The sequence below is a fragment of the Cibotium barometz genome, chromosome 38 (assembly GCF_041138505.1).
Source record: "Cibotium barometz isolate CiBa-2024 chromosome 38, ASM4113850v1, whole genome shotgun sequence".
Lineage (NCBI taxonomy): Eukaryota > Viridiplantae > Streptophyta > Polypodiopsida > Cyatheales > Cibotiaceae > Cibotium > Cibotium barometz.
Genome location: NC_141083.1, coordinates 30482464 through 30508445, shown reverse-complemented (window position 1 = coordinate 30508445; position 25982 = coordinate 30482464). Strand labels below are relative to the sequence as shown.

At 44.1% G+C, this 25982-nt stretch overlaps 1 protein-coding gene across 1 annotated transcript in view; it reads left to right on the top strand.

The window, feature by feature from the left end:
- Positions 1-25982, top strand: part of LOC147616589 (uncharacterized) — a 35708-nt gene that overhangs the window by 2846 nt on the left and 6880 nt on the right. Inside the window, exons 2-3 of the mRNA XM_086777659.1 lie at positions 9806-9907; positions 10028-10321. Of these exons, the coding sequence (XP_086633785.1) occupies positions 9806-9907; positions 10028-10321 (396 nt within the window). The remainder of the gene's footprint in view (positions 1-9805; positions 9908-10027; positions 10322-25982) is intronic.

Here is a 25982-nt window from a genome sequence, read left to right as displayed (position 1 = left end):
CTTGAAAGGTGCTGCCAATGTGCCACCCGTGTACACATGGCAATCTCAAATTGTACCTAACCTACCAATCTTGAGATTTGGCTTCACATTGGGGCAAGGCATGACATGCACAATAGAACTAATTTTTCTATGCTTGAGAAGATTTGGAGCTTGATATGGTGATCATACTGTGTCTTTCTATCTTTGTCTTGTTGGTTTTAGGCAACTAGGAGTCAAGTTCTTCTACAGGGCCAAAAGCTGCAGCTGTCACGATTGTGACTAACGCTCCTAATCTCTTTCTAATTACTCCTTAATCCCTCATTAACTGGAAAGACACCTATGAAGGGTCACACCCTTACACATGGGTAACTATCAAAGGACATGCTACTCATTCCCACATCCCCATTGCTTGTACTAGTCCTTCGCGGAAGGCAGCATGCATGCAGCAATGCCAGCTCGCAAGTGCCAACCATCTCCAGATCGCAGCAGTTGCAACCGTTGAAATAAAAACGTAATAATTAATAACTAAAAATTATATTACGTAAGTTTTTTTTGATGCTAACGTCAAACCTTACTAACACTAACAAATGTTATCTAACAAATGTTATCTAACAAATGTTATCTAAGTTCCCCTCCATTAATTAATTGAATATCTTTTTTCACTCATTGTATGCCCCTATTCATTAAAGACACACCCCTAAGTCCTAAGGACATAACCATTGATTCAAGAGCCACACTCCTTCACAGGGATGTGCCACTTCAGTTGTACCTTTTCGGCCTCTATTTAAGAAAGGCCCTCGTCTCAATGCAATCACTCAGTCTTTTCCTGCAGCATTTGTCTTATGTTCATTAATTAAGTCTTAATCATTTTAATTAGGCTATAAAAGCTTTCCAATGGTATCGGAGCAAACTTTTTCCGCCTTGTGACATGTGCAAACCCTAACCCTAGCCCTAAAATCAATCCTAACCTTAACCCTAAAATTAGGCAGCCCAAGCCTTAAAATTGGGTGTAGCAAGTATTGAATGGAAGAGAAGGAGAGAATGCCCCGTCAAATTCAATCCCAAACTCCCAATTTTTGCTGATTAATGTCAGGCCAGCCACATGCAGAAAACTTTTGAACAGAGGCAAGACAGCATGCAACCCCTCAATATGGAGGCTCACCTCTTCAGCCGGCACCCTTTCATGGACAAGCACCCTTCCATTGAATAGTCGCATCCCTTCGTGGATTTTCCCCAGCCGGCTGTCGTTGAGAAGCACACGACGTTTGCTATTTTTTTTAAATTAAAAAAACACACAAACATAATATAACCACATCCAAAGGTTATGGGTCTAAGGTTCTAAGTTGCCACGTATACAAGAGAAAAAAAAAAAATTATTCTTCTTCACTAGCTCCCTCACAAACCGGCGCCAACTGTTGTGCAGTTTTTAGCCTGTGCCACTGCACACGGTTTTTAGCGTGCGCCAGCTTCAGCCGCCTCCTTTCTTGCCGGCTTCAGCCTGCCTTAGCCCCTTCATCGTGTGCTTCCCGCTGTCCCCTCCCTTCGCTTGGACTAGCCGCTTTCCGTTGAAGACTTTCGTATGATTGCTTGCCACCATCTCTTCGGTGCTTCTCCTACAGCAACAACATTATTATGGCAATCTTTTTCAGGTGTGATTTTTCCATTTTCTCGGGCATTAAAATCTCACATAATGTGGCGCATTAGAATATCGAAAACCCGTCACTCCATTCTTTTGTGTGCTCTCCACTCATCAGGGGCCAATATCACTTTTTATGGGTTTAAGAGCACCTCCTAGTTTATGTGGACACACATTACCCTCTTCTCCGATGGCTTATGGCAGAGGAAACCTATGAATTCAGTTATTTACATGATACACCCTCACAGTCCATAGTGCCCTCTCCTACCCGTGTTTTCCCACTGGTCTCTGCCCCTATTCCAGTGAGTGTGCCTCCCTCTTTACAGCCCACTCATTATCGTGTTTAGATAGCCACATCGACGTCTCACCTCTGAGAGTTCGATGTGTGGGTGATCCGTGTTCATACATCTGCACAGGATTTGGATCATTACTGTTTTATGCTCAGGCGTCATCCTTATCTGGGTGCTATCCTTCCCGAGTGCAGCATCATTTTTCATGAATATTGCACCTATTCTGAGAACGTTTATCCATCTTCTTTCACTGTGCGTCCTTTTACACTAGATTATACACCTTTGACACCAGCAGCTGCCCCCACCCCTGTACCTTCTTCTCTAGTAGAGCAGACTCGTGCGAGCCCAGTCCCAGAGGATCGCCCTCATTATATTGGATGGTCCATAGCCGCTTCACCAGCACGTAGCCTCTCCTCACGGGATTTCCAGATGCCGCACCCTCCAGCCGATGGTTCTTACTAGAGCCTAGCGATGTCATCAACAACAAAAATCCCCAGAGCCTCGTCACCCTGCAGCCTCTACATCAACATCTTCTCTCATGGTTGAAACTGTTGACATACTGGCTCCTCCAGAATGGCAGCAAACTTTGTAGCAACTTCACCAGCAGTTCCAACAGCAACTCCATGAGTCCATGGCATCCTTGGCTTCACAGATCCAGCAGCTCCACACGGATTGCCACTCCCACACGAGTTCCGTACTAGTAGCAGATGTTTCAGCAACAGTACTAGCAGACGACGACGTCATTCCTTCGGAGGTAGAAGGTGATGACCTTAAAACTCTGTATCATCTTTTACAAGCTAGTAAAACAAAGAAATTGGAAATTGAACCCCTTGAATCTTATGGTGGTCAACGCAATAAGCGCATCTTAGACCAATGGCTCTACAAACTGCAGTTTATACTTTGAAACATTTCAAAAAGGTGATTTTTGCAGTATCCCTCCTCAAAGACACTGCTTTATTGTGGTGGCAACGATGACAGTACGTCGGAAAATCGGTTAGAACGTGGGAAAAATTCGAGCGGGTCCTTCGTGAGTAGTTCATACCTGCCAATGCGGATTTTCAAGCCCATACTCGCTTGCGCCATTTGGACCAAATGGTTTCTTGGCCTCTTATATCTCCCAGTTTACCAACTTGATACTGGAGATTGACTCCTCGTCCCCAGCGGATGAACTCCATGTCTTTGTTGAAGGTCTTAACCCCACACTGCGTGCCGATGTTCAGAAATATAATCTTGTCGATCTTGCTGATGCCATATGTTACGCCGAGCGTGTTGCAGACATTAATTCTCGAAATTCGGCCTCTTCCGGTCGAGCTAATGCCTTTCAGAAAGCCAATGGGTCTCGTATGAACCGAGATAGTCGAAGAGAATCTTCTGGCCCTTCTACCTCCCGGCCTAATCCCCAATGGAATAATTCTCAACACCCTCGCCGATTAGAAGGATCGTCCTCTTTTTAGTACGTCCTCAGTCCTTCCAACCACGCAATTCGGATTGTGGACGAGACCAAGGACGTGACCAATCTCGCAATCCTCGTCCTTCCACTGTTCCTTCTGGATAGGATCAACAAAAGACAGGATTGTGCACAATTTGCAATGGACCTCATCATGGGTTTGAGTGCCCCAAAAGACCAACCCATTGACAGAATTCTAATGCTGAACCCTCCACTTCCGAGGAGAAACCCCCAGTTGCTGACAAAGGAAAGTGTGCGGTCAATCAAGATGCTATTGCACACGCTTCGGTGATCACCGCTACTGCCACAGCTCAATCTGCCTCTTCATTGTTACCCCAGTGGTCTACTCAGGTTTTGGTTCTTCAAGGTTCTATTTCCAATCACCCTATTCATGTGCTCATCGATAGTGGGTGTTCTCATAACTTTGTGGGAATCACCTTGACCTAGAGATTGAAGATTCAGGCTTCTCAAAGTGCTATTATTTCTGAAGTAGAGCTTGCCGATGGTTCCACATCCTTGTATAACACCGTTGCCAAACACCTCTTCTTTCGAATTGAGCACTATCGTGACAAATTGGATTTCCAAGTCATGTCTTTGGCACATTATGATATGATTCTTGGTCAAGAATGGTTGTATCAATATGATCCCCTGATAAGTTTCCGGAACCATTCCATACAATTTGCTCTAAATGATACGCTTGTGGCACTCGAAGGCATCCGGGACCAACCCTCTACACCAACCCTTTCAGCTCTTCAAGCAAAACGATGGGTCCGCAAGAGTGGTTGTTCCTCAGCACTTTTAATGGTCTATTCAGCCAATGATTCTCCCGAGGAACATGGATACGAAGATGACGTACATCAAGCAACCTTTCTTTGCCCCATACTTGGATCTTTTTCCTCGGCAGCTTCTTGTGGTTCTCCCACCTCGGCGACTAGTCGACCATGCTATTGATCTTCTTCCTGGCAGGGCACCACCTACTCGTGCTCCATATCGAGTTTCTTTTACGGAATCTCAGAAGATATAGCGACAACTTACTGAACTTTTGGAGAAAGAACATATTTAACCAAGCAAAAAAAGTCCTTTTGGAGCTCCAATACTTTTGGTGAAAAAGAAGGATAAGTCTATGCGCCTTTGCATCAACTATCGTGCTCTTAATAAGTTGACTATCAAGAATAAGTATTCTTTTGCGCGCATTGATGAATTGTATGATCAATTGCTCCATGCAAAGGTCTTCTCCAAAATTGATCTTAAGTCTGATATCATCAGATTTGCATTCGCGAAGGTGATGAATATAAGACAGCTTTTCGAAGTATGGTCATTATGAGTATCTGGGCATGCCATTCGGGTTAACCAATGCCCCTGTAACATTTATGAGCCTGATGAATGATCTTTTTCGTCCTTTTCTGGACAAGCTCGTTATTATCTATCTTGACGACATCCTGGTGTTCAGTCGTAATATGGAAGAACATAAGGCACATCTTAAGATCGTCTTCAGGTGCTTCGTGACAATGCTCTTTACATTAATCCAGGCAAAAGTGAATTCTTCAAAACATCCTTGGAGCACCTCGGACATGTTGTTTCAGCAGACGGTATTTCTGTGGATCCGAAGAAAATACAGGTTATTGTCAATTGGTCAACTCCCACAAACATCCATGATGTTCATTCTTTCTTGGGACTTGCCAACTTCTATCACACAAAGGTTCATCGATTTTCAGAAATAACTGCTCCTCTCATATAACTTTGAAGTCCGCTTCTACATTCCGGTGGACTGAAGCCGCAACACAAGCTTTGGAAAGATTAAAGACAGTGTTGACCACAACTCCTGTCATGGCTATTCCTGACCCTACTCTCCCTTTTGATGTTTATACGAATGCTTCTGATATTGCCATCGGTGCCGTCTTGATGCAACAAGGACATGCTATTGCATTTGACAGTCATAAGCACTCTGCGATTCAAGTAAGATACCTAGTATATGACAAGGAATTTTTGGCTATTGTTCATGCCTATTGTGCATGGAAACATTATCTCCTTGGTGCGGATTCAATGGTGAAAACAGATCATCATTCTTTGAAATACATCTTCACGCAGCTAGTTATGAATGCTAGGCAATCACGTTGGGTCGAATTCTTAGCCAATTTTCATATGACAATTAAGTATGTTCCTGGTCTTACCAATGTGGTTGCGCATGCCCTCAGTCGTATGCTGCCAGCTTTGGTCTTGGCTATTTCTACAGTTGAAATGGATATACCTCAAAGTTTCAAGGATCGTTATTCAAAGGATTGTGATTTTGGAAATGCATTTCGAATTCTCAATTCTCAGAATGCAACTCCTTTCGACTTGAAGATTTATGGAGCATATACATTAGTGGATGGTTTACTATATTATCAGGATCGTATTTATGTACCTCATGATACTCATGTTCGAAGAGTCTTGGTGAAAGAACATCACGAGGTCACTTATGCTGCATACCCAGGCATCAACAAGACGTATCATCTTTTGACGGCTACATACTATTGGCCTCAAATGAAGCAAGATGTTATTAAGTTTGTCACAGCATGTCTTTCGTGCCAACGTATGAAAGTTAGCAGACAAGTTCCAGTTGGGCTTCTTCAACCACTTCCAGTTCCCAATGAACACTGGGAAGTATTAGTCTGGATTTTAGCACTTCAACGCTATGTTCTAAAGGCACTCCATAGATTCTTGTGGTGTTTGACAGATATTCTAAGATGGCACATTTCATTCCGTGCAAGAAAGCAGCTGAGGCTTCGGATATTGCAATACTGTTCATACAATATATCTTCAAACTTCATGGATTGCCAAAATCTATAGTTTCTGATCGAGATCCAAAATTTAGAGGACATTTTTGGGCTTCGATATTCAAGTCTCTTGGTACAAATTTACTCTTTAGCTCTACTTATCATCCATAGACAGATGGACAAACGGAATGAGTTAATCAGATTCTGGAAGAAATGCTACGTCATTATGTTCAGTCTCGATTAGCTTCATGGGAAGAATATTTGCCTTTGGTGGAATTTGCTTATAATAATTCTTATCATTTAGCTATTGGAATGACACCTTTTCAAGCAGCTTGTGGCCATACTCCCCTTGTTCCTGCCAACTTTGTTCTTCAACATAAAGTGGCTTTAGCAGACGAACTCATTCAAGAGATGCAAGATATTCTATTACAGATTAAGGATAAGATGGTCAGCGTACAAGAGCAATATCAGCGCACAGCTAATAAGCATCGTCGTCACATTGAATTTCAAGAAGGAGACTTGGTATTATTATATATTGCCCCTCATCGATACAAGACAAAGAAATCAGTCTTGCCAAAGCTTTGTCCAAGTTATTATGGACCCTTTCGTATTATTAAGAAGAACTGATCTCTCAGTTATAAGTTGGAATTATCGTCTTCTTGGGGTAGAATTCATCCAACTTTCCATATTTCTTGGCTCAAGAAGTTTGTGGACGGTGATTTTCCAGTTTTAGATGTTTTGGATTATGTTCTAGAAATCGAAGATGAACACATACTCTTAATTCCAGAGACGATTCTTGATGTCAGTCAGAAAGAAACACGACATAAGCTCACTATAGAATGTTTGGTTAAATGGAGAGATCTTGATGATTCTGACTCTACTTGGCAAAGTGATGAAGACTTATAAGAATATCCAGAACTTCTTCGGGAATTCTTTCAAAAACAACCATCTCTTCTTAGCTGGAGTCTTATTTTAAGTGGGAGGGAATGTCACGATTGTGACTAACTCTCTTAAATCTCTCCCTAATTATTCCTTAATCTCTCATTAACTATAAAGACACCTGTGAAGGGTCACACCCTTGCACATGGGTCACTATCAAAGGACATGCCTATTCATTAAAGACACATCCCTAAGTCCTAAGGACATAACCATTGATTCAAGAGCCACACCCCTCACAGGGATGTGCCTCTTCAGTTGTACCTTTTCGGCCTCTATTTAAGAAAGGCCCCCATCTCAATGCAATCACTCCGTCGTTTCCTGCAGCATTTGTCTTATGTTCATTAATTAAGTCTTAATCTTGTTAATTAAGCTATAAAAGCTTTACAGCAGCAGCTGGGCAATCAAGCAATGCAGTTGTTTTTTGTTGTGTCCAAGTTCTTTTTGGCTGTCCCTTCAGTTGAGCATGTTGTAGTTTTCAGTTTTCCTTCTATTGAAAGTAGTTTCTAGGAGCCTTGATGTTATGGCTTGATCTTTCCTTCTACTGAAAGTAGTTTCTAGGAGCCTTGATCATTGGCTAGGCTGTTTGTGCTTGTAGAGTGGTTGCTTGTATGCATAATCTGTTGTTTCAGCTAGGGGTAGGGTTTATGGTGCTACAAGCTATGAGGGATCATAGATGTACGTCATGGTTATTGGGTTAGAGTCGACAGAGATAGAGAGAGAAAACAGAGATAAACAAGCTAGAGAGAGTATAGTACACATGATTCAAATGATGTGAGAGATATTAGTTAATACTTCCATGAAGACTGAAGTACATGTTCCTTCATAAGTACAAAGGTTCCTCTTCTTTACATCACTTCTTATGTCACACACCACACACAAATACATATTTAAGTGAGTGTTTACTCCTTGTAAGAGGATGTTCACACACACATTACCACATATTTATCCAAGCTTAGAAGCCTTTCACACACATGTAAGACCTTGATTCCCAATAATCCCCCCCTTAAGAGATTACCTCATACTGTGTCAAGGACAATATTAGGCTCATGGCCTTTCTCAAGCCAGTTATGGGGTCTCAAAGGTAGAGTGCACATGGGATAAGGTCACTCACATTCACAACTCACAACTCATATTTGAACAGTAAAGAACACATAACTGAATAGAACACAACACATTTTTTTTTGGGACTTTAATAAGCACATATATACACACCAAAACAACACACAAAAAATTGACAGACGTGGAAACACACTTTTGTGGTCTGTAGCACCACATTTGTCATCTTCCCCCTTGATACCAACTTGGCCTACTCGTTTGGTGGCATAGAGGTTGAATTATTACATAAAGCAGATTTTTCATCTCTTGCCCGAAAAAATTAGGGTTTCCTAAAATTAGGGCTTTTTGAAATTGATGCTACAAGAGGCTGTAGCAACACTCCAATGCTTAGTATATGCCCTCAATTTTGAAAAATGTTGAAAAATTAGGGTTTAATGCTCTGATTTAAGCAAGATTTTCAAAAAACTTGAAAAGCCCCAAATTTTATTTGCAAAAAAGCTGAAAAGTCCCAAATTTTCCTGATTGATTTGATTTTTTGATTTGTGTAGACTCCTCTTCTTCTTCAGCACCTTAGTAGCACAGGGGCTCTTCACTTGGTCTTCTCTTCGATGTTGCATGCGGTTTTTGACAATGTCATGGAAGCTTCTCCTTGCTATTTGCTGTTTTGATGTAGGTCGGCTCTTGTGCCGTATCGAATCCTTTTATTAAGGCCTTTTTGAGCCTTATGCAATTAAGGCTTATTAAGCATGCCTTATAAAATTAAGGCATATTAAGCCTTAGATAAGGCTTAAAGGCTTCAAGCTTTAATGGCGTTCATAGGCCACACGGGCTGTTGCAGTTTGAAGGCAACTGCTCACAACACTACGTTGGGGGGCTGGTGGACAGTGAGACCAGCAGATGTAAGTGACCACTTTGGAGGTGGGTACAAGGCTGTGCGCATATTGTGGATGAAGCTCTAGGCAGCTCAGCTTGGAGAGGTGAAGCAAGGCAAAGGGTGGATGAACCTAGATGCAGAGCATAGTGGCGTCAGTGGTCAGTAGGACTCGATGGAGGCGACAGGTTGCTGGAGGGCACAATACAGCACAAGTGTTGTTGGCAATTATTGATAGAACTCGGCTGATAGGGTTGAGGCTCTGACACCACATGTTTCAGCTAGGGTTAGGGTTTACGGTGTTGCAAGCTATTGGGATCATAGATGTACGCCATGGTTATTGTGTTGGAGTCGCCAGAGATAGAGAGAGAAGAAAGGTAGAGGGAGTACAGAACACTCGACTCAAATGACGTGATAGATATTAGTTAATTATTCCATGCAGTACATGTAGCTTGATAAGTACAAAGGTTCCTTCTCCTGTCATCTTATGTCACACATGAAATCTAGATATTATGCATGCCCCTTTAAGAGGTAGGTACACACACAAATACACAAATAGTTAAGTGAGGTAGGTTCTCACACACAGATTACCACAGATTTATCCAAGCTTAGAAGCCTTTCACACACAGGTAAGACCTTGATTCCCAACATAATCTTCTCATGAATTGCATTTGTGTCGTTGAAAGTGTGTCAGATGCTACATGCAATTCGCTAAGATAATGCAGAGTTTGGGAATGTGCGAGTCTCCTTGTAAATGGCTTATCAATTCCAGTACCTTTTTCTGATTCTTTTTTTCTGGGTAATGCTAATGCTGAACACACTGCATTGTAGGTGCCTGTAGAGCAAAAGCTGCCATCTCTTTATTTACTGGACAGTATTGTGAAAAACATCTCCAGCACTTACGTCAAACACTTTGCTGCCAGGCTACCAGAGGTTGGTTACAGGAGTCTGTTGACTCTTGATAAGTTTCTGTAAATTTTTACTTAGCTTTTTAGTTGCTTCTAGGTACATGCACATCCTGAGTGGAACAATGTTTTCCCAAAAAAATTGCAGGTTTTTATAAAGTCATACAGACAGGTGGACCCATCCTTGTACCCAGCTATGCAACACCTTTTCAAGACGTGGCGAGGTGTGTTTACTAGTGAACCTCTTCGGGAAATAGAGGCAGAACTGCAGCTCAATGTACTTGGAAATGGTACATCTTCATATACTGCCCCTGCATCCAATCCCTCAAGGTCGAATGATTCTCCTCCACCGCAGCAGCGTTCAGGTCATGGCATCCATATAAACCCAAAGTATCTTGAAGCACAGAGACAGAAATTACAGCAATCAAGCCAGCTAAATGATGTAAGTGATTACCTGTTTTGATTGGATATTACTCACATGCCTGTTCTGTCTGTATACCGACACTTTGCATATACACACAATGTGGAGGCATTGCTGGGATTGAAACAGCACGGAGCTGGTGCTGACTGGTGAATGAAGCTGATGAATTATCAAAGTGGTGGCTGCCTGCTGATGAATAATCGAAGTGATGAAGTGAGGTCTTTTTGTAGGCTTGGCTGCCTGCTGTGGTCTTACTATCAGCTTCTGATTTCTGCTTTGTTTCATTTAACCATTCTGCATGGATAGGCTATGCCAGGGCTAGTGATGCTCTGTTACTTGAAGTCTACTGGGACAGTTGTACATGCAGCACAGAAAACTCAGCTAGTCAGATGCACGAACACCTACCAGATCAGCCCAGCAGTGCCATCTGTACATCTACCCTGGGCAGCCTTGTGTACAGCTGCTGTACAGCCTTATGATCAATGTGCAGGTTCTGGCCTCAGAAGGCCCATACATTAGCTTGCAGCTGAAATGTGTGGCGCCATACACTGCCTCAGCCTGCACAGGTGGTGCTCATTGAAGAGGGCTCTGTTTCTCTTGTTTCTCTTGCATGTGTGGGGTTCTTTAGAATGTAACATGACTGGGGACACTGATCGTGATTAAGTCTATCTAACGGCTGATTAATGGCAATTACTTAATTACTGCAATTACACAATAGACAAGAGCAAGATGACCTAATCTACTTTATATTTCGAAAACACGATTAAATACAATGAAGATACAAATCCAAACTCAGATCTGTACTGCATGGTGTGCAAGTCCTGCCACTGCATAATCTAATTGTCCTCCACTTGAGAAATGGGAAATGATCATAGAAGCTGGATAACACCATCACCACTTGGGCTATCATCTCTTTGGCAAATTGTTGCAACACTTGTCTCATCCTCCTCCATATTGGATTCGGAGAGACGTGAAGCTTCCCGGATAATTGTTGGCCTAGCTTTGGCTCTAGCAACTGCACCTCTGCAGGATCTTCACCCTCTTCTCAACACCTGGTGACTTCATTGTGGTACTTGCCGATGCTACCAACTAGCTTAATTTCTTCCCCACGTTCCTGATAGCTTTTCCACCGAGTTGTGCCTTGAGTTCCTCTTCTTTCCGTCTGTATCGGGTATTGCATTCTTCATCTTCCCTTTTGCACTGGGCTAGGCAGTCCTTGCATTCCCGCTGTTGGCATTCTTCATCTTCCCATTTGTATTGGGCTTCACATTCTTTCTCTAGACCTCGAATTGAAATATATAGACTCTTTACATATTACATGTGGAAGCTTGGAGTTTGAATCGTTAACTTGATTAGAGCATAATTCAGCATTCATAACTTGACGATTTGCACATGAACAAGTGAATGAGAGAGAGGCAGAAGAGAGCACACAGTGTATGGTCCCAATTGACCCTCTGAAGGGCCCCCATCCTGAAGGTGTATTTGCTTTATTGCTGAATGTGTATGGACTGACCTGTGGGCTGTAAATCAGCCCCTGGACCGATCAAACCTCGACGTACAGAACACCCATGGAGGAGGCTGACCTGGCTGCCTTCTGCTGTACTGCTGGACAGCACTTTGATACCTGCGTTTTCCTCCTGGAGACCTCCTACATGCAGCAAATTGTGTTTGCTACTTGTTGCCTGGCTTCAGATAATTTTCTCCTTGCGTTTTCTTGCTTGTGGACTGCCCGGGGCATGCACACAATGTGGGGGCTTCTTACAAAGACTTTAGATGCCTGAAATGACGGCTGGAAGCACCTTTATACAGTGGATATGGGGAATCAGATGTTGGCTGACGGGGGCTGACTGGGACTGGCTGCTGGCCAACTCGAAAAGAGGACACAAAATACATTTATGATGCATTGTCATAGGTGTGCCTCCCTAGAGATGGGCTCCTATTCTTGGGTCCCTCTCATGGCCTTCCGCCTTCCCGTTGGGCATGACCAATGGACTGAAACCAGTCCATGGCCCCTTAACTTCCATGATCTCAAGAGTGGTGTTTCTAGTTCATGCCTCAGATGCGTTCGAACGCACACGCTAGTGCCCACTAGTCCTCGACCTATGACACAAACATGTTGCCTGAACTAGTCTAATAAGTCCCTGGAACACCAATACATCATTCAAGAAAGTTACATCAGTGTGTGGGACAAGCACAACAGATGTGCGCGGGACATGCACAACTGACCTTTACATTCTTGTTGTGGCACACTGGTGGATTTCCGTTCATGAAACCATATAAGACCAGGCGTTTCCAGGCAAGTATATGCGATACCAGACCCAGTGGAAAGCCAATCCTCCAGGCGTTTCCGGGCATGTACACAAAGGCACAAGTCCCAGCGGAAAGCCAAGTCCTCCAGATATTCCGGGCATGATAACATCAAGTCCGAGCGGAATATCATATCCAACTATACAGCATGACACGTGTCAATCACATACATAGGCACATTCCATAAGCCATGCACACCAATCCAATATGTACATAGTGTGAAAGCAAGAGTGAACCATTCGGGTGGCCAAATGGTGACATTCTCCCCCGCTTCTAAACAGTTGTCCGCAACTGAAATGCATCCAAATATGCATGTAGTAACTGCGGGCAATCTCCAAAGAACTCTTCATCTACCCATTTAGCATCAATGGGAAGATAGTCCTAAAACTTCACAAGGTAACGCCTCACAACCTTGCTTGCTTGCGTTCCTTGTGATACACAATCTGCTCTGGCTGCAAGATCTCCTCAAGCTCATCCACTTTTGGTGGATCCTCAATGACCATTTCACTGGGCTCCGGCCCTACATACTTGCGAAGGAGACTCACATGAAAAGCATTGTGTATGTGCCAATGACTAGGTAATGCCAATCTGAAAGCCACTTCATTGAGCTTCTCGATCACTCGAAAAGGTCCATAATACCTGGTTGCAAGCTTAGGATATGCACCCTCTTTGCCGGGCCTCTTTGCAAGTCTTGCTTTCTCAAATTTCAGCAATACCCAATCATTCTCTTTAACATCCAATTGCCTTCTATGCTTGTCGGCAGCCTTTTTATGCTTGTCTTGTGACCTTGCAATGGCTGTCCGCACCTGAGCAAAAGCAATATCCAAGTCTCTTACATACCCATCGGCTGCAAATATCTCATCCTTTGTGCAAAGGATGGGTGGCAAAACCACCTTACCATAAACAATCTCAAACGGGGCCTTTCCCGTAGATGCATGCACTGTGTTGTTGTATGCAAATTCCACAAGCGGTAAGTACTTCTCCCAAGAAGACTTCTGATCCGCCATATAACATTTCAAGAGATCCAACATGGCTGAATTTGCAGCCTCACTTTGCCCATCCGTTTGAGGGTGATAAGCTGATGAGAAGTCCAATTTGGTGCCCATATTATCAAATAAGACCCGCCAAAAGAGACTTGTAGTCCTGGGATCTCTATCTCCCACAATGGACTTCGGCATTCCATGATGTTTGAACACTTGTGCAAGATATATTTTAACCATATGCTCAGCTTTGATGGTCTTTTTGACTGGCAAGAAATGAGCTTGCTTGTGCTAAACCTGTCCACAATTGTCCAAATTGCATCATTATCCTGTTGGGTACGTGGCAAGTCCATAATGAAATCCATTGTAATACTTTCCCATGGTTGCGTGGGAAACTAGGTGGCGGATACCCAAAGAGAGTTGACCGTGGCCTGCCTATCAAATTTGACCTTTTGACAGGTGATACATGCACGTACATGTGTCTCTATGTCCTTCCGCATACCTGGCCAAAAGAAATACCGCTCAATCATGTGCGTAGTAGGCATTATGCCTCTATGACCAGCATATGGAGGAGCATGGCACTCATCCAAAACCTTTTGCCTCATGTCAGGCACCACACATAGGCAATTATCTTTCATGAGATAACCCTCTTTGATCACATATGAGGCATGTGCATGACCAGCCATCAAATCAGCCCAAATAGTGGCAAAATCAGCATCCGTATGATACAAATCACGCATGGTAGACAAGTCCCCATGAGAGGCAACTGAGATAGCTGCTACCTACGGCTTTCGTGACAATGCATCGGCCACTACATTCTTCTTTCCCGGGGTGTGCAAGATCTGAAAATGAAACATAGAGAGGAAATTGGCCATCCTCATATGCTTCTCTGATAACTTAGTTTGAGTAAGAAAATACCTCAAACTCTGGTGATCTGTCTTCACAGTGAAATCAGCCCCAAGAAGGTAATGTTTCCATATAGTAAGTGCATGAATTACAGCCAAGAGCTCTTTCTCATAAATGCCAAGAGATAGCTTTGCATCATGCAATCTACGACTCTCATAAGCCACGGCATGTCCCTCTTGATTAAGGACAGCTCCTATGCAATTTCCAGATGCAGCACATTCCACACAAAAAGGCTTTTGCAAATCCGGAACGATCAACACTGGACCATGAGTAGTTGCATCTTTCAATTTGAGGAATGCATCTCTCTCTACATTAGCCCATTTGAACACGGCCTTCTTCTTTGTCAAATCATGCAAAGGAGAAGCAATCCATGCAAAGTGCCGAATGAACCTGTGGTAGTAAGAGCATAATCCAAGAAAACTACGGATCTCATGCAACGAACTCAATTCGGGCCAATTCCGAATTGCATCAATCTTTGCAGGATCCATTCGTACTCCATCTTTGGACACAATATGCCCAAGATAATGTATCTCTGACAAGAAGAATTCACTCTTCTTTGCATTTATGAAGAGTTTATGCTTATGGAGCTCTTCAAAAACAATAGCCAAATGAGCTTTATGCTCTTCTTCGGTCTTCGAGAAGACTAGGATGTCATCAAAGAAGACACCTGTAAATTTCCTGTACCCACGGAATATGCGATCTATCATTCTATTGAATGTAGCCGGGGCATTTGTAAGACCAAAAGGCATAACAAGATACTCATAAAGCCCAAATGCTGTCCTGAAAGCAGTTTTGTGTACATCCTGAGGCACTACACGCACTTGATGATATCCACTCTTGAGATCAATTCGGCTAAAGCATGCCGATCCATCCAACTTGTCAAGGATGTCGTCTATGCGTGGAATCGGAAACCGATTCTTGATGGTAAGCTTATTCAAAGCTCTATAATCCACACACATACGAAAGGATCCATCCTTCTTTTGAACCAAGAGGGTGAACAATATGGGGAAGAGCTTGGCTGAACCAAACCCTTCTCAAGAAGCTCATTCACCTGCTTCATGATCTCCTGGGATGCACTTAACGATAGGCTGGCCTATTAGGTGGTGAGCTACCCGGCACAAGATCAATGCGATGATCTTCCGGTCGTACAGGTGGTAACTCATTTGGTAACTCATCAGCAAAACAATCATTATGCTCTTGCAAGAATTTCAGCCTATCATTACAAAGAGTGTTTACATGTACATTATTTTTCTCAACATGATCTCGTACAAAAATCAAGTACGCAAAAATACTCTTTTTCATTACTTTCTTAATTTGTACATGAGATACAAGGGGAATGGTATCACCCTCTTCACCAGCATCAATTACATGTTCTCGGCCTTTATGCATGAAGGTGATCCTGTTAGTCTTGTAAGCCTTGCACGGATCAATACGTGTATGCCAAGGCTTTCCAAGCAATACATCACAGCCATTCAAAGACGCCACAAGAAAATCCTCATGATCCACATAGCCTTGAATGTGTATGCGCAACTTGCCAAAAATAGGCATGACCTGCACTTCTCTACCAACAAAGGCAGCCCCTGCTTCAATTTGAGGACCCATGTCCTCCACTTCAATACCCAAAGCAGCTGCCATCTGAGTGGATCAGATGCACAATCATCAAACATGAACAAAGCGGGCTGATCTTTGAGCTGTCCCCAAGCTTTACATACAACCCTATCTTTGCTATCATGTGAAGTGTTGCCCTGCACATCCGGAACCATATGCACATTAGGCTTCGGTACATTAGCATTTTCAGCTTTGTTCTTCTTATTTGGGCATGCTCTTGCCATGTGCTCAGTGCTGCCACAAGTAAAGCATTTGCCTTCACGCATATATTGCTCCTTCTTCTCAGCATTAAGACCAAAGTTTGCTTGCTTATAAGGGCGCTTTTTAGCAAACTTATTTTCAGCTTTTGGACCTGATTTGGCTTGGTTTTGGTCCCTTTTAGGTGGCTGTCCATCATTTTGCAGGTTTTGGACAGCCCTCTCTTTGCCTTGAAATAAGGGTTTAGCCTTATTGGATTGACTCAATTTGAGTTCCAATTGCTCGGTGGCGGTGGCGGCGGCGGCTGCGATTAATTGGTGTAAGGTATGACCAGGATACATTTGTAATCCCGCTTTGTACACGGGTTGCAATCTCGATTGAAACCTTCTCTTCCTTTCCGCCTCGGCGACATGCATAAATGGAGACACCTCCAAGAGCACTTTCCAAAACTTTTGTACACATGCATTTACCGATTCCCCCTCATTTTGCTTTACCTAATCCCACTTCATTGTTATCTCATTCAATACATTGGGAGGCAAGAATTGAGCATAGAACCTCTCCTTGAACTCTTCCCATGATCTAACAGGATTCGGTGAGAGCTTCTCCGTGAGCCACCAATGGGTAGCAGTGCCTTTCATGAACATGCTTACATGCCGGATCATGGATTTCTGAGTGAAATCCTCATCACTGAAAGCAATATCAAACTGGGCAATAAAAGCAAGTGCCTTGGATGCATCAAAGTCCCCATGATATGTTTCAAACTTCACAGATTTGTCTGCGGCTTTGAAGTCACGAGACTTTGATGCATGTGTGTGCATCTCAACATGTTTTCCCCCATGTTTGTCCATTGGGACAGCCCCTGTAATTGGCATCATTTTTGGACCAAAAGGTGATGCATAAGGCATAGATACATGTGTCCTGTAAGCATGAGGCATGGTTGGCCCCTCAACATGCATTGATACATTTTCAGCCATAACTTCTCTCTCACGAGCACACTCGAAGGCATGAGTGGCATGAGAGATACGCCAAATACCTGCACCAACAGAAAATTGCAGCCCATGTTGCATGTGTTGTGCATGTACATTTTCAGCCGGCAATGGCATTTGACATACATTTTGACCACTGCCATAAACATTGTATCCTTCACGGGCTACATAAGGTATTCCTGCATGGCGTGAAGTCACTGATTGTTCCTCTCCCATAGCATGGAGATTTATCCTCTTAGACATAAGTTCTTGTTCGGGCACTAGTGGGGATTCCACGACATGTGGGATGGTTGCCTTTTATGCATAGGCATCCTCGGTACGAGCCAAGTATGCACGTGCTGCATTCCTCGGTTGCATGTGCAACTCTTGAGCAATCATTGCCATTGCATGATCCATATAAGATTCAGCTTTCTTGGTCTTCAAACGATCATGTACCAATGGATCCTCGCGGCGATAGAGATTCAATTCTTCTTGTTGTGCATGGAGAAGAGCCTGCATACGAGTAAGTTCAGCCCTCAAGACTATGGACTCTTCTTCTTGTATCTTCTCTTTGCCATGGGACGGCTGTCCCACATATTCATGTTCCCTATTGTGCACCACATGAGTTTGCTCATCCTGTAAAGCATTGGAGGCATGCATTTCATTGTCCCTGTCTCTTGTATTAGCATCTCCAACATTCATTGTATGGCTGTCCATAATGTTCTAAGTGTAGAGATAGCTAGTGTTCACAGTGATCGTCTCTCACGATAGAAGTGAAAGAGAACCGTATGCTCTGATACCAATGTTACTTGGTTGAACACAATGCTAATCAATACACTTAAATACTCTAAGATTTGAAGGACACTTGCTCATATACAAGAAGTAAGTTGCTGAATTGACAAGAGACACACAATGAGCCGGAACGGCCGACCCCTCCCTTGAGTAAATTGTATTACTATTGGAGAAATTCAATACATAGCTTCACGGGCATCCATTGCCAAATCCTCCATGCCAATGCATATGAAATTCAGCATTTAGAAAACAATGGTATGTCGATGTAGATCACCAAGGAGCTGCCTTGATGCCTGGCCCGACTTCAGTGCCCATATTCTCTACCATTGGCACCGGCTTAAGCCAAAACTTACTGGGCAGATCCTTGCTCTTGAGCATGCAACGTGCCATCTCCATAAGTGTACGACTACGTCTCTCTGCAACTCCATTTTGTTGAGGAGTATAGGGGGTAGTACATTGATGGGAAATACCATGTATTTCAGCCATGGGACGGAAGTCTTTGAAAGCTGCAAAAGCATTTGACTTCACTTTCAAACCATACACCCAACAAAACCGAGTGTAGTCATCAATGAACGTGATGAAGTACAAGTGTCCTCCAAAAGATGGAGCCCTCATGGGACCACAAAGATCACTATGAATGAGCTCTAATGGACGGACAATCCTCATAGTACCATCTTTAGGAAATGAATTCTTGTGCATCTTTCCAAGAATGCATCCCTCACATACATGCTTGAATGGAACTTGCATAGGAGGAAGCTCATGCACCATACCTTGCTTTTGCAAGCGGACAAGAGATGGGAAATTCAAGTGACCAAACCGAGCATGCCATAACTCAGTGTCACTCAACGCACGGGAGGTGGATGCAACCATAGCATCATGAGAACGAGTACTCCTGTCATACATATGAAGCTTATACAAGCCACTGCATAATGTCCCAAAAAGCATAAGAGAAGTTGAATCTCTTCTGTCATACACTGAGCAACAATGGTCAGAAAACTGAACCTTAAACCGAGATAATGCAAGGGCTGAAACAGAAATGAGATTCTTCTTAATACCTGGTACATATAAAGTGTCACTAAGAGTAAAACTGTCCCTATTACATGCTGTTAGCTCCACATTGCCAATGCCTTTAAATGGAGTACGAGGCATCATTGGCACACATAACTATGCCACCTGGAGGTGAATCCTACAAAGTGGCAAATAGATTTTAACACGCGGAAGCTCTGGGGGTCTTCTTCATAGTTACTGCGGAACGGCGTTCCGCCTTCCCGGAACGCCGGAACGCCGCTCCGAAGCGCAAGGCGTGCCCGGAACGTGGAAACAGGAGCCGGAACGGAGCACTTGCCGGGGAACGTGGCGGAACGCGTGTCGGAACGCTGGAACGCTAGGGCGGAACGCACGTTCCGGGCGTTCCGGAAAAGTGTACTTTCGCTAAGTCGCCGGCGGCCGTTTTTTTCCAGCGTACGGCTCTTTTTCGCTTCTGCGCCTGCTTCGTTGGCTGCGCCTGCTGCTTGTGTGCTCTCCCTACCACTCCACGCTGCCCCCTTGGCTGCCCCCTTGGCTGCCCCACACTCTCCATTCCACCTACTATCCCACCCTTCCTCTTGGCTGCCCCACACTCTCCCTACCTTGAGCCTTGGCTGCCCCACAGTGCACACTCTCCCTACCTCCTCTTGGCCCCTCCTCTAGGCTCTTGGGCCTTGGCAAGTTGGCCCCTTCTTTTGCTCGGGTGGCACTCGTGACTCGAGTCTTGAGCACTCAGCAGGTAAGATTTAAAATTTACGCAATGAACATTGGATTTTGGAGATTCTAGTTTGCTGCGTTTTTTTTCACTTTGTGGACACTTTACTTATGTCTCATGCAAGGGCATTTTGCATGTTTTTTTAATTTTCAGCCATTTATCAATTTCAATGGCACCTCCTCGTGGCATAGATGCAGAAAACAGATCCCCTTGGTGGAATGAGGTGGATCTTGTGTCTAGATATGATAGTGCAAGAGGAGGAGGGTCACGCAAGTGGAAGTGCCACTTTTGTGGATCCATTAAGACTGGAGGCACGGATCGTGTGCGAGCCCATTTGTTGGGGGTTAGAGGCAAAGGCATTTCTGTTTGCCCTACAGTGTCAGGAGCAGATATCATACGATTGCAGGCACTTGCAGATAGACTTGATGCAGCAGGCACTTGCATCAAGTCTATCTGCAGATAGACTTGATGCAGCAAGGAGTCGGCCCTCTGTTCTTGATCCTCAAGGTACATCATCATCAGCTACACCTGCAGGCGTGGCATCTTCAGCGAGTGCATCTATCCCATTATTTGGGGCTGCTCCACAGCCATCCGCACATGGAACAAATGCTTCCCAGACCCAGGCTTCACGAGGTCCAGTGCAGGCTAGTCTTGTGGCATCATGGCACCCTGGGAGGAGGGCACAAGTAGATGCATCAGTGGCACGGTTTTTTTATGCTGCAGATGTTCCTTTGGTAAAGGCCCGCAACCCATACTTTGCAGATATGGTGAAGGAGATTGCTTCTTTCGGACCTGGCTATGCTCCACCTTCATCCGAGGCATTGCGCACTACACTTCTAGCCACAGAGAGGACGGCCATAGAGGATGCCTTGGGACCCATTCAGGATGTATGGCATAGATGTGGCGTCACTATCATGGGTGATGGTTGGAGTGACACCAGGAGCCGCTCCATTCAGGGTATCCTTGCCTACTCCAGAGGATGTAGCTTTTTTATTAAAGCTATTGACAATTCAGAGGCGGGCAAAACTGCAGAGAGATTGGCAAATATTTGGAGTGAAGCCATTGAGTACGTGGGTCCCAATAATGTCATCCAGTTTGTTTCTGATGGAGAGAACTCAAACAGGGCAGCAGGGAGGATCATTGAGGATAGGTACCCACATATTTGCTTCACTCCTTGCATGTCACATGGACTCAACAATCTCCTCAAAGATATTTGTAAGATGCAGTGGGTGGAGCCTTCTATTGAAATGGGCAATCACATTGTTTCATTTATCACTCGCCACCACTACATTTTGGGTGTATATCGACAGAGATCCCCAAAGGATCTCTTAAAGTATTCAGATACACGCTTTGCATATAATTTCCTTATGCTAAAGCGTCTTTTTGAAGTGAAGAATCATTTGAGGTAGCTTGTAGTTTGTGAGGAGTGGGATGCATGGCGAGAGCGCACCTGAGTGGCAGGTATTCGATGCAGGTCCATTGTTCTTGATGACACTTTTTGGGACACTGTTGAGGTATTGTTGCAGGTTGTGCGGCCAATCATTCTTATGTTGAGGCTTCTTGATGGAGATGAGCCTTGCATTGGCAAGGTGTATGAGGGGATGGACAGGATGATTGAGAGAATCCTATCTCTACAGACTTTGGATGGGGGTAGGAGACAGGAGCTATCTCGTCTTGCGACAGGCAGGTGGACAGAGTATCACTCTGCATTAGAGGCTGCTGCATTTGTGGTGGATCCAGAATTTCAAGGCAAAGGACAAGAGACAGATGCAGAGGTTGTGCAGGGTTGGGAGGATATCTTGAGGAAGCTTGTACCTAGTGCAGATGATAGGAGGAGGGTTCGTGAAGACCTTTCCTTCTATCGACAAAAGAGAGGCCTCTTCGCTTTGCAGGATGCACAGAATGATAGGTTCAAGATATCCAGTGCACGGTGGTGGGAGGATTATGGGGCAGATACACCATTGTTGCAAAGATTGGCCATTCGAGTGCTTAGCCAGGGTGCTAGCTCCTCGCCATGTGAGCGCTTATGGAGCAGTTTTGGGAACATTGCAAGCAAGAAGAGGAACAGGCTTGGTGTCCAGAAGGCAAATGACCTTGTATTTGTTAATGCAAACTTGCGTTTGCTTAACAAGTTCAGGGCTGAGTGTACTCCAGAGCCATTTATTGGATTTTGCCTTGATCTTGATGACAATGATGGTGAGGATCAGCCAGAGGGAGAGGATGATGTGGAGCAGCATGAGGATGAGGAGATTGAGGGACAGCCTGGACAGGAGGATGAGATCCCACTTGCTGATGACTAGTCTTTGACTCACCAGTTACCTTGGCCCTTGAGGCTAGTTTTGTACTTGTCATGCGATGTACTTTCTTTTCAGTTTCTATTTGGAGTTTGGACTCTTCAAATTTTTAATGTTTAAGACTTTAAAGTTTAATCTTGGATATTTTAAATGTTTTGTCATTTTAGTCCTAAATGCCGACATGTCATATGACGTGGCGTTCCGCGACGTTCCCGATCCGCTCCCGTTCCCGTTCCCGTTCCCGTTCCCGCTCCTGTTCCAGCATCCGACGTTCCCGGAACGTTCCCGTTCCGTGGTAACTATGGTCTTCTTTCAGCCCTAAACACCACTGAGAACATGCTGATGCAAAAACGGAGACAGAAGGGAGAGTCGAGAGAGAGAGAGAGAGATATGCTGGAAATTCAGTATATTCATATGGTACAAAAAGATACCTAATCTACAGCCATAGGCTGCCTTGCATAAAAGGTGGTAAACACCAAAATCTGTCCTACTCTAAGGACCCATTCCCTAGAGGAATGAATGATTCTATCAATGAGCACATGGGCCTTTATATAGGCTCTTGGACCATAGGAGTCTTGGCCGACCAGCAGTCGGCCAGCCGACTGGATATATAATCCCTAAAAGCTGCGCTGTCTGGTTTTCTTGCCTTGTCATGATGCGCCTTCAGCCGCCTTGCTCTTTGGTACAGCCGACAGCTCCTGTAATCAGCCGACAGCACCTTGGTCCTCCTCCAAGTCCAAACTTGCCACATCAACACCTTATGCTCCATCTTCTGGTTCTACTTCTCTTTTTCTGGCTGCCCCTTCTGGACTAGCTCTAGAGAAAGGTCCATGGCAAATGCTTGCACATGACATAGATCCCTGCAAGAAGTGATGTGCTTAGAAGCACCACTATCAAAGTACCAATCTCCAGTTGAGATAGACATACAAGAAGCAGGCAAACTGCATGTAACTACCAATGCATAGCCCTCATGAGCAAAGTTAGCCTCTTCTTTAGTGTCCACTGTAGCAGCCAAACCTTGTTGCTTCTTTTTCTTTTCACTCTCAATGCGCTTCTTGCATTCTTCAATGAGATGGCTAGGTTTCCTGCAATAGTTACATCTCTTCTTCTTCTTCTTTAGACGAGGTAGAATTTGAATGGGCAGGTGGTTTGCCCTTAGGCTTAGCACTAGATGAAGCCCATATTTACTCTTGTTTCGATCAAAGGCACCAAATGCCTGATCAGCAGAAAGCATAGTAGTCTTGTTAGAACGAGACTGCTCTTCCTGCAATAAGAGAGCCACCAACTCATCAAAGGTATACAAGTTTGGATTACCCTTTATGAGTAGACGAAGAGTACTAGCAAAACTCTGATAGGATTCTGGCAAACCTTGAAGCACTGTAGACACAAGTGAACTATCTGGAATGATCTCATCAATGTTGATAAGCTGCTCTCGCAAATCCTTGATGTGGGTAAGGAACTTGTCCATTGAATACCCTCATCCATATGCTTAGACTCAATCCTCTTGCGAAGATGGCAACACGAGTCTCATTGCGAACTTGAGACAAAGAAGCAAGTACACTGTACATCCCATGCACCCTTAGCAGAAGTGCATGAACGAATGTGCGGTATAACCTGCCTTTTGCATGAAAGGGCAATCAAAGCATGTGCCTGAGCATCCTTGGCATCCGATCTTAGCTGTTCTGGAGTAGGTGACAATGGTGCAGAAGATGTAGCACCACCTGAAGATACATCATCACCTGCACCAATAGTGCCTGAAGTACTTGCTGCTCGTGCAGGAGCAATAGGCCTGACATCAGCCCTTGATACATAGACCCATAAATTCTTTGTGACTAGTACATGTTTCATCATATATGCCCACATAGGATAGTTGGTGCCATCCAACTTATCCTCAACGGACAACATGCCAAACAAATCACTAGTATTCCTAGGAATGGCTGTCTCAAACGCGTACAAACAGGTAGTACAACTGAATCAAGGCGGGAACTGCAATATGACCCAAGTGTACCACTATCTTTGCTTAATACATAGGCATAAACCACATCAATTGGAGAGCAAAAAAAAATCTGCAAAGCAATCCAATGCTGAGACACCTGAAAATTGGGGGAAATGCCCCAAACTTGTCTTTATCACCTGTATCAATGCTGTAACATCCAAAAAATTGGGGGAAATGTCCCAATGCTAAGGGAATGTACTTGTAATATCGAAAGTGCCTGCAAATGTCTATAATAGACTTGCAAATAGTGTCAATTACTGCAAAATCCCCAAATTTCTAGTGCAATTACGCACCAGATCCGATGAAATCAATGCCAATGTATGCCAATGTTGCAATATCAAGCTCAATGGTGAAAAGCCCCAAAGTTAATGCAGCCAATTTGCTATTTTTTTTTAGCAATTTCTGAATTTTTGAAAGAATTTAGAAATGATAAAATAATGGATACAGTTGGCACAGATTTCGAGGAGAACACGGCAGCTTCAGTCGACACACAACAAATGTTGGCAGCGCACAGCTTCAGTCGACTGTGAAGGACAGGAGGTGCAGGTTGTTGGCGGCTCACAGCAACGGCAGGGGATGCAAGTCGTTGGCGGTGCACAGGAGTAGCAGGAATGTTCAGTAGCTTTGTACGATGGCACAACAGAGAGGCACGAGTGCACAACAGCAATACTTGTGAAGAGAGAAAAACGAGCAGTAGACCGACGCTGAGGAGCACAGGGCAGCAGGGAAATCCTAGCCCTAAGTTGCTCTGATACCAATGTTGGGCTTGGGAGCAGACGTGCACACGAACACGACTAGAGGCTCTAGCGTGCAGTGAACTTGATAGAGAGAAAACGTATGGCTGGAAAAGGTACTCACTAATGATATAATGAAAGTACAATGAGAGTACTAAAAAGCCTAGGGCTAAGTGTCCAACACACAAGAGTGTGTTCACACGGGAAAAAACTTGTGTCCAGCCACACGGAAAAAGCGCCCGTGAGTAAGCCGGGTTCACACTTGAACTAGCTGAGAGTGGCCGGGTGGACATGACCAACAGGACCATCACACAAGAGGTCTCACCGGCCGTGCCAACTCTCACATGTGCTCATCAGGTATTGTGTGAATTCGAGGATCTCTTTGCTCGAGATTCGTCGATGAGAGGGCGGTTACTTTGCAAGGGCAACTCTACGGTTTGTTATTTCCTGCAGGCAGTTCTATGTAGTCGTTCCTCATGAAGGCCAAGGTTATCCATGACTAGTTATTGGCGATGGGTGCTGCTCAGTCCTCTGCTCAGTTAGATGCACTTATCCTCACCAAGCTTCCCCTGGAGTATGATGTGGTTTCTTGAACTTTGCGGTGCCAGGTCACAACCACTCCGTTGGATTTTGATGATCTTAATTTCCTACTCTTTTGGAGGAAGAGTCCGTCCTAGTCTCAGAGGGTAAGATGAAGGTCTCTCAACAGTTTTGATCATGCACTTTTTACAATTCAGAAAAAAGGTCAGAGTCGTTGCGTCTCTTGTGGGAAGAGAGGACATCTGTCCAAGGATTGTTTGTCCAAGAAGAAGGACAAGACCAAGGGCAAGTCTTCATCTCAGAAAAAGGACAAAGACACGACAAACGACATTGATATAGATTGACCATTATCCCCCCAAAAAAGTAAATTTTTTTGAAAAAAAATATATTTGATTTTTTTTGGAAAAAAATATATATTTGATTTTTTTTTCAAAAAGTTATTTTTTGAAAAATCCGTACGAGTCCATTCGGTATCATACCGTACGGTATTCTATACAATATGGTGTTGTGCGTCGTAGGGAAACAACTATGGACTCATTGCAACTTAACTTACTGGTGCATGGAAACCATGATTTGGAGTTCCAACCATTAGACATCTTGCAGGACATGGTTATCTTTGGT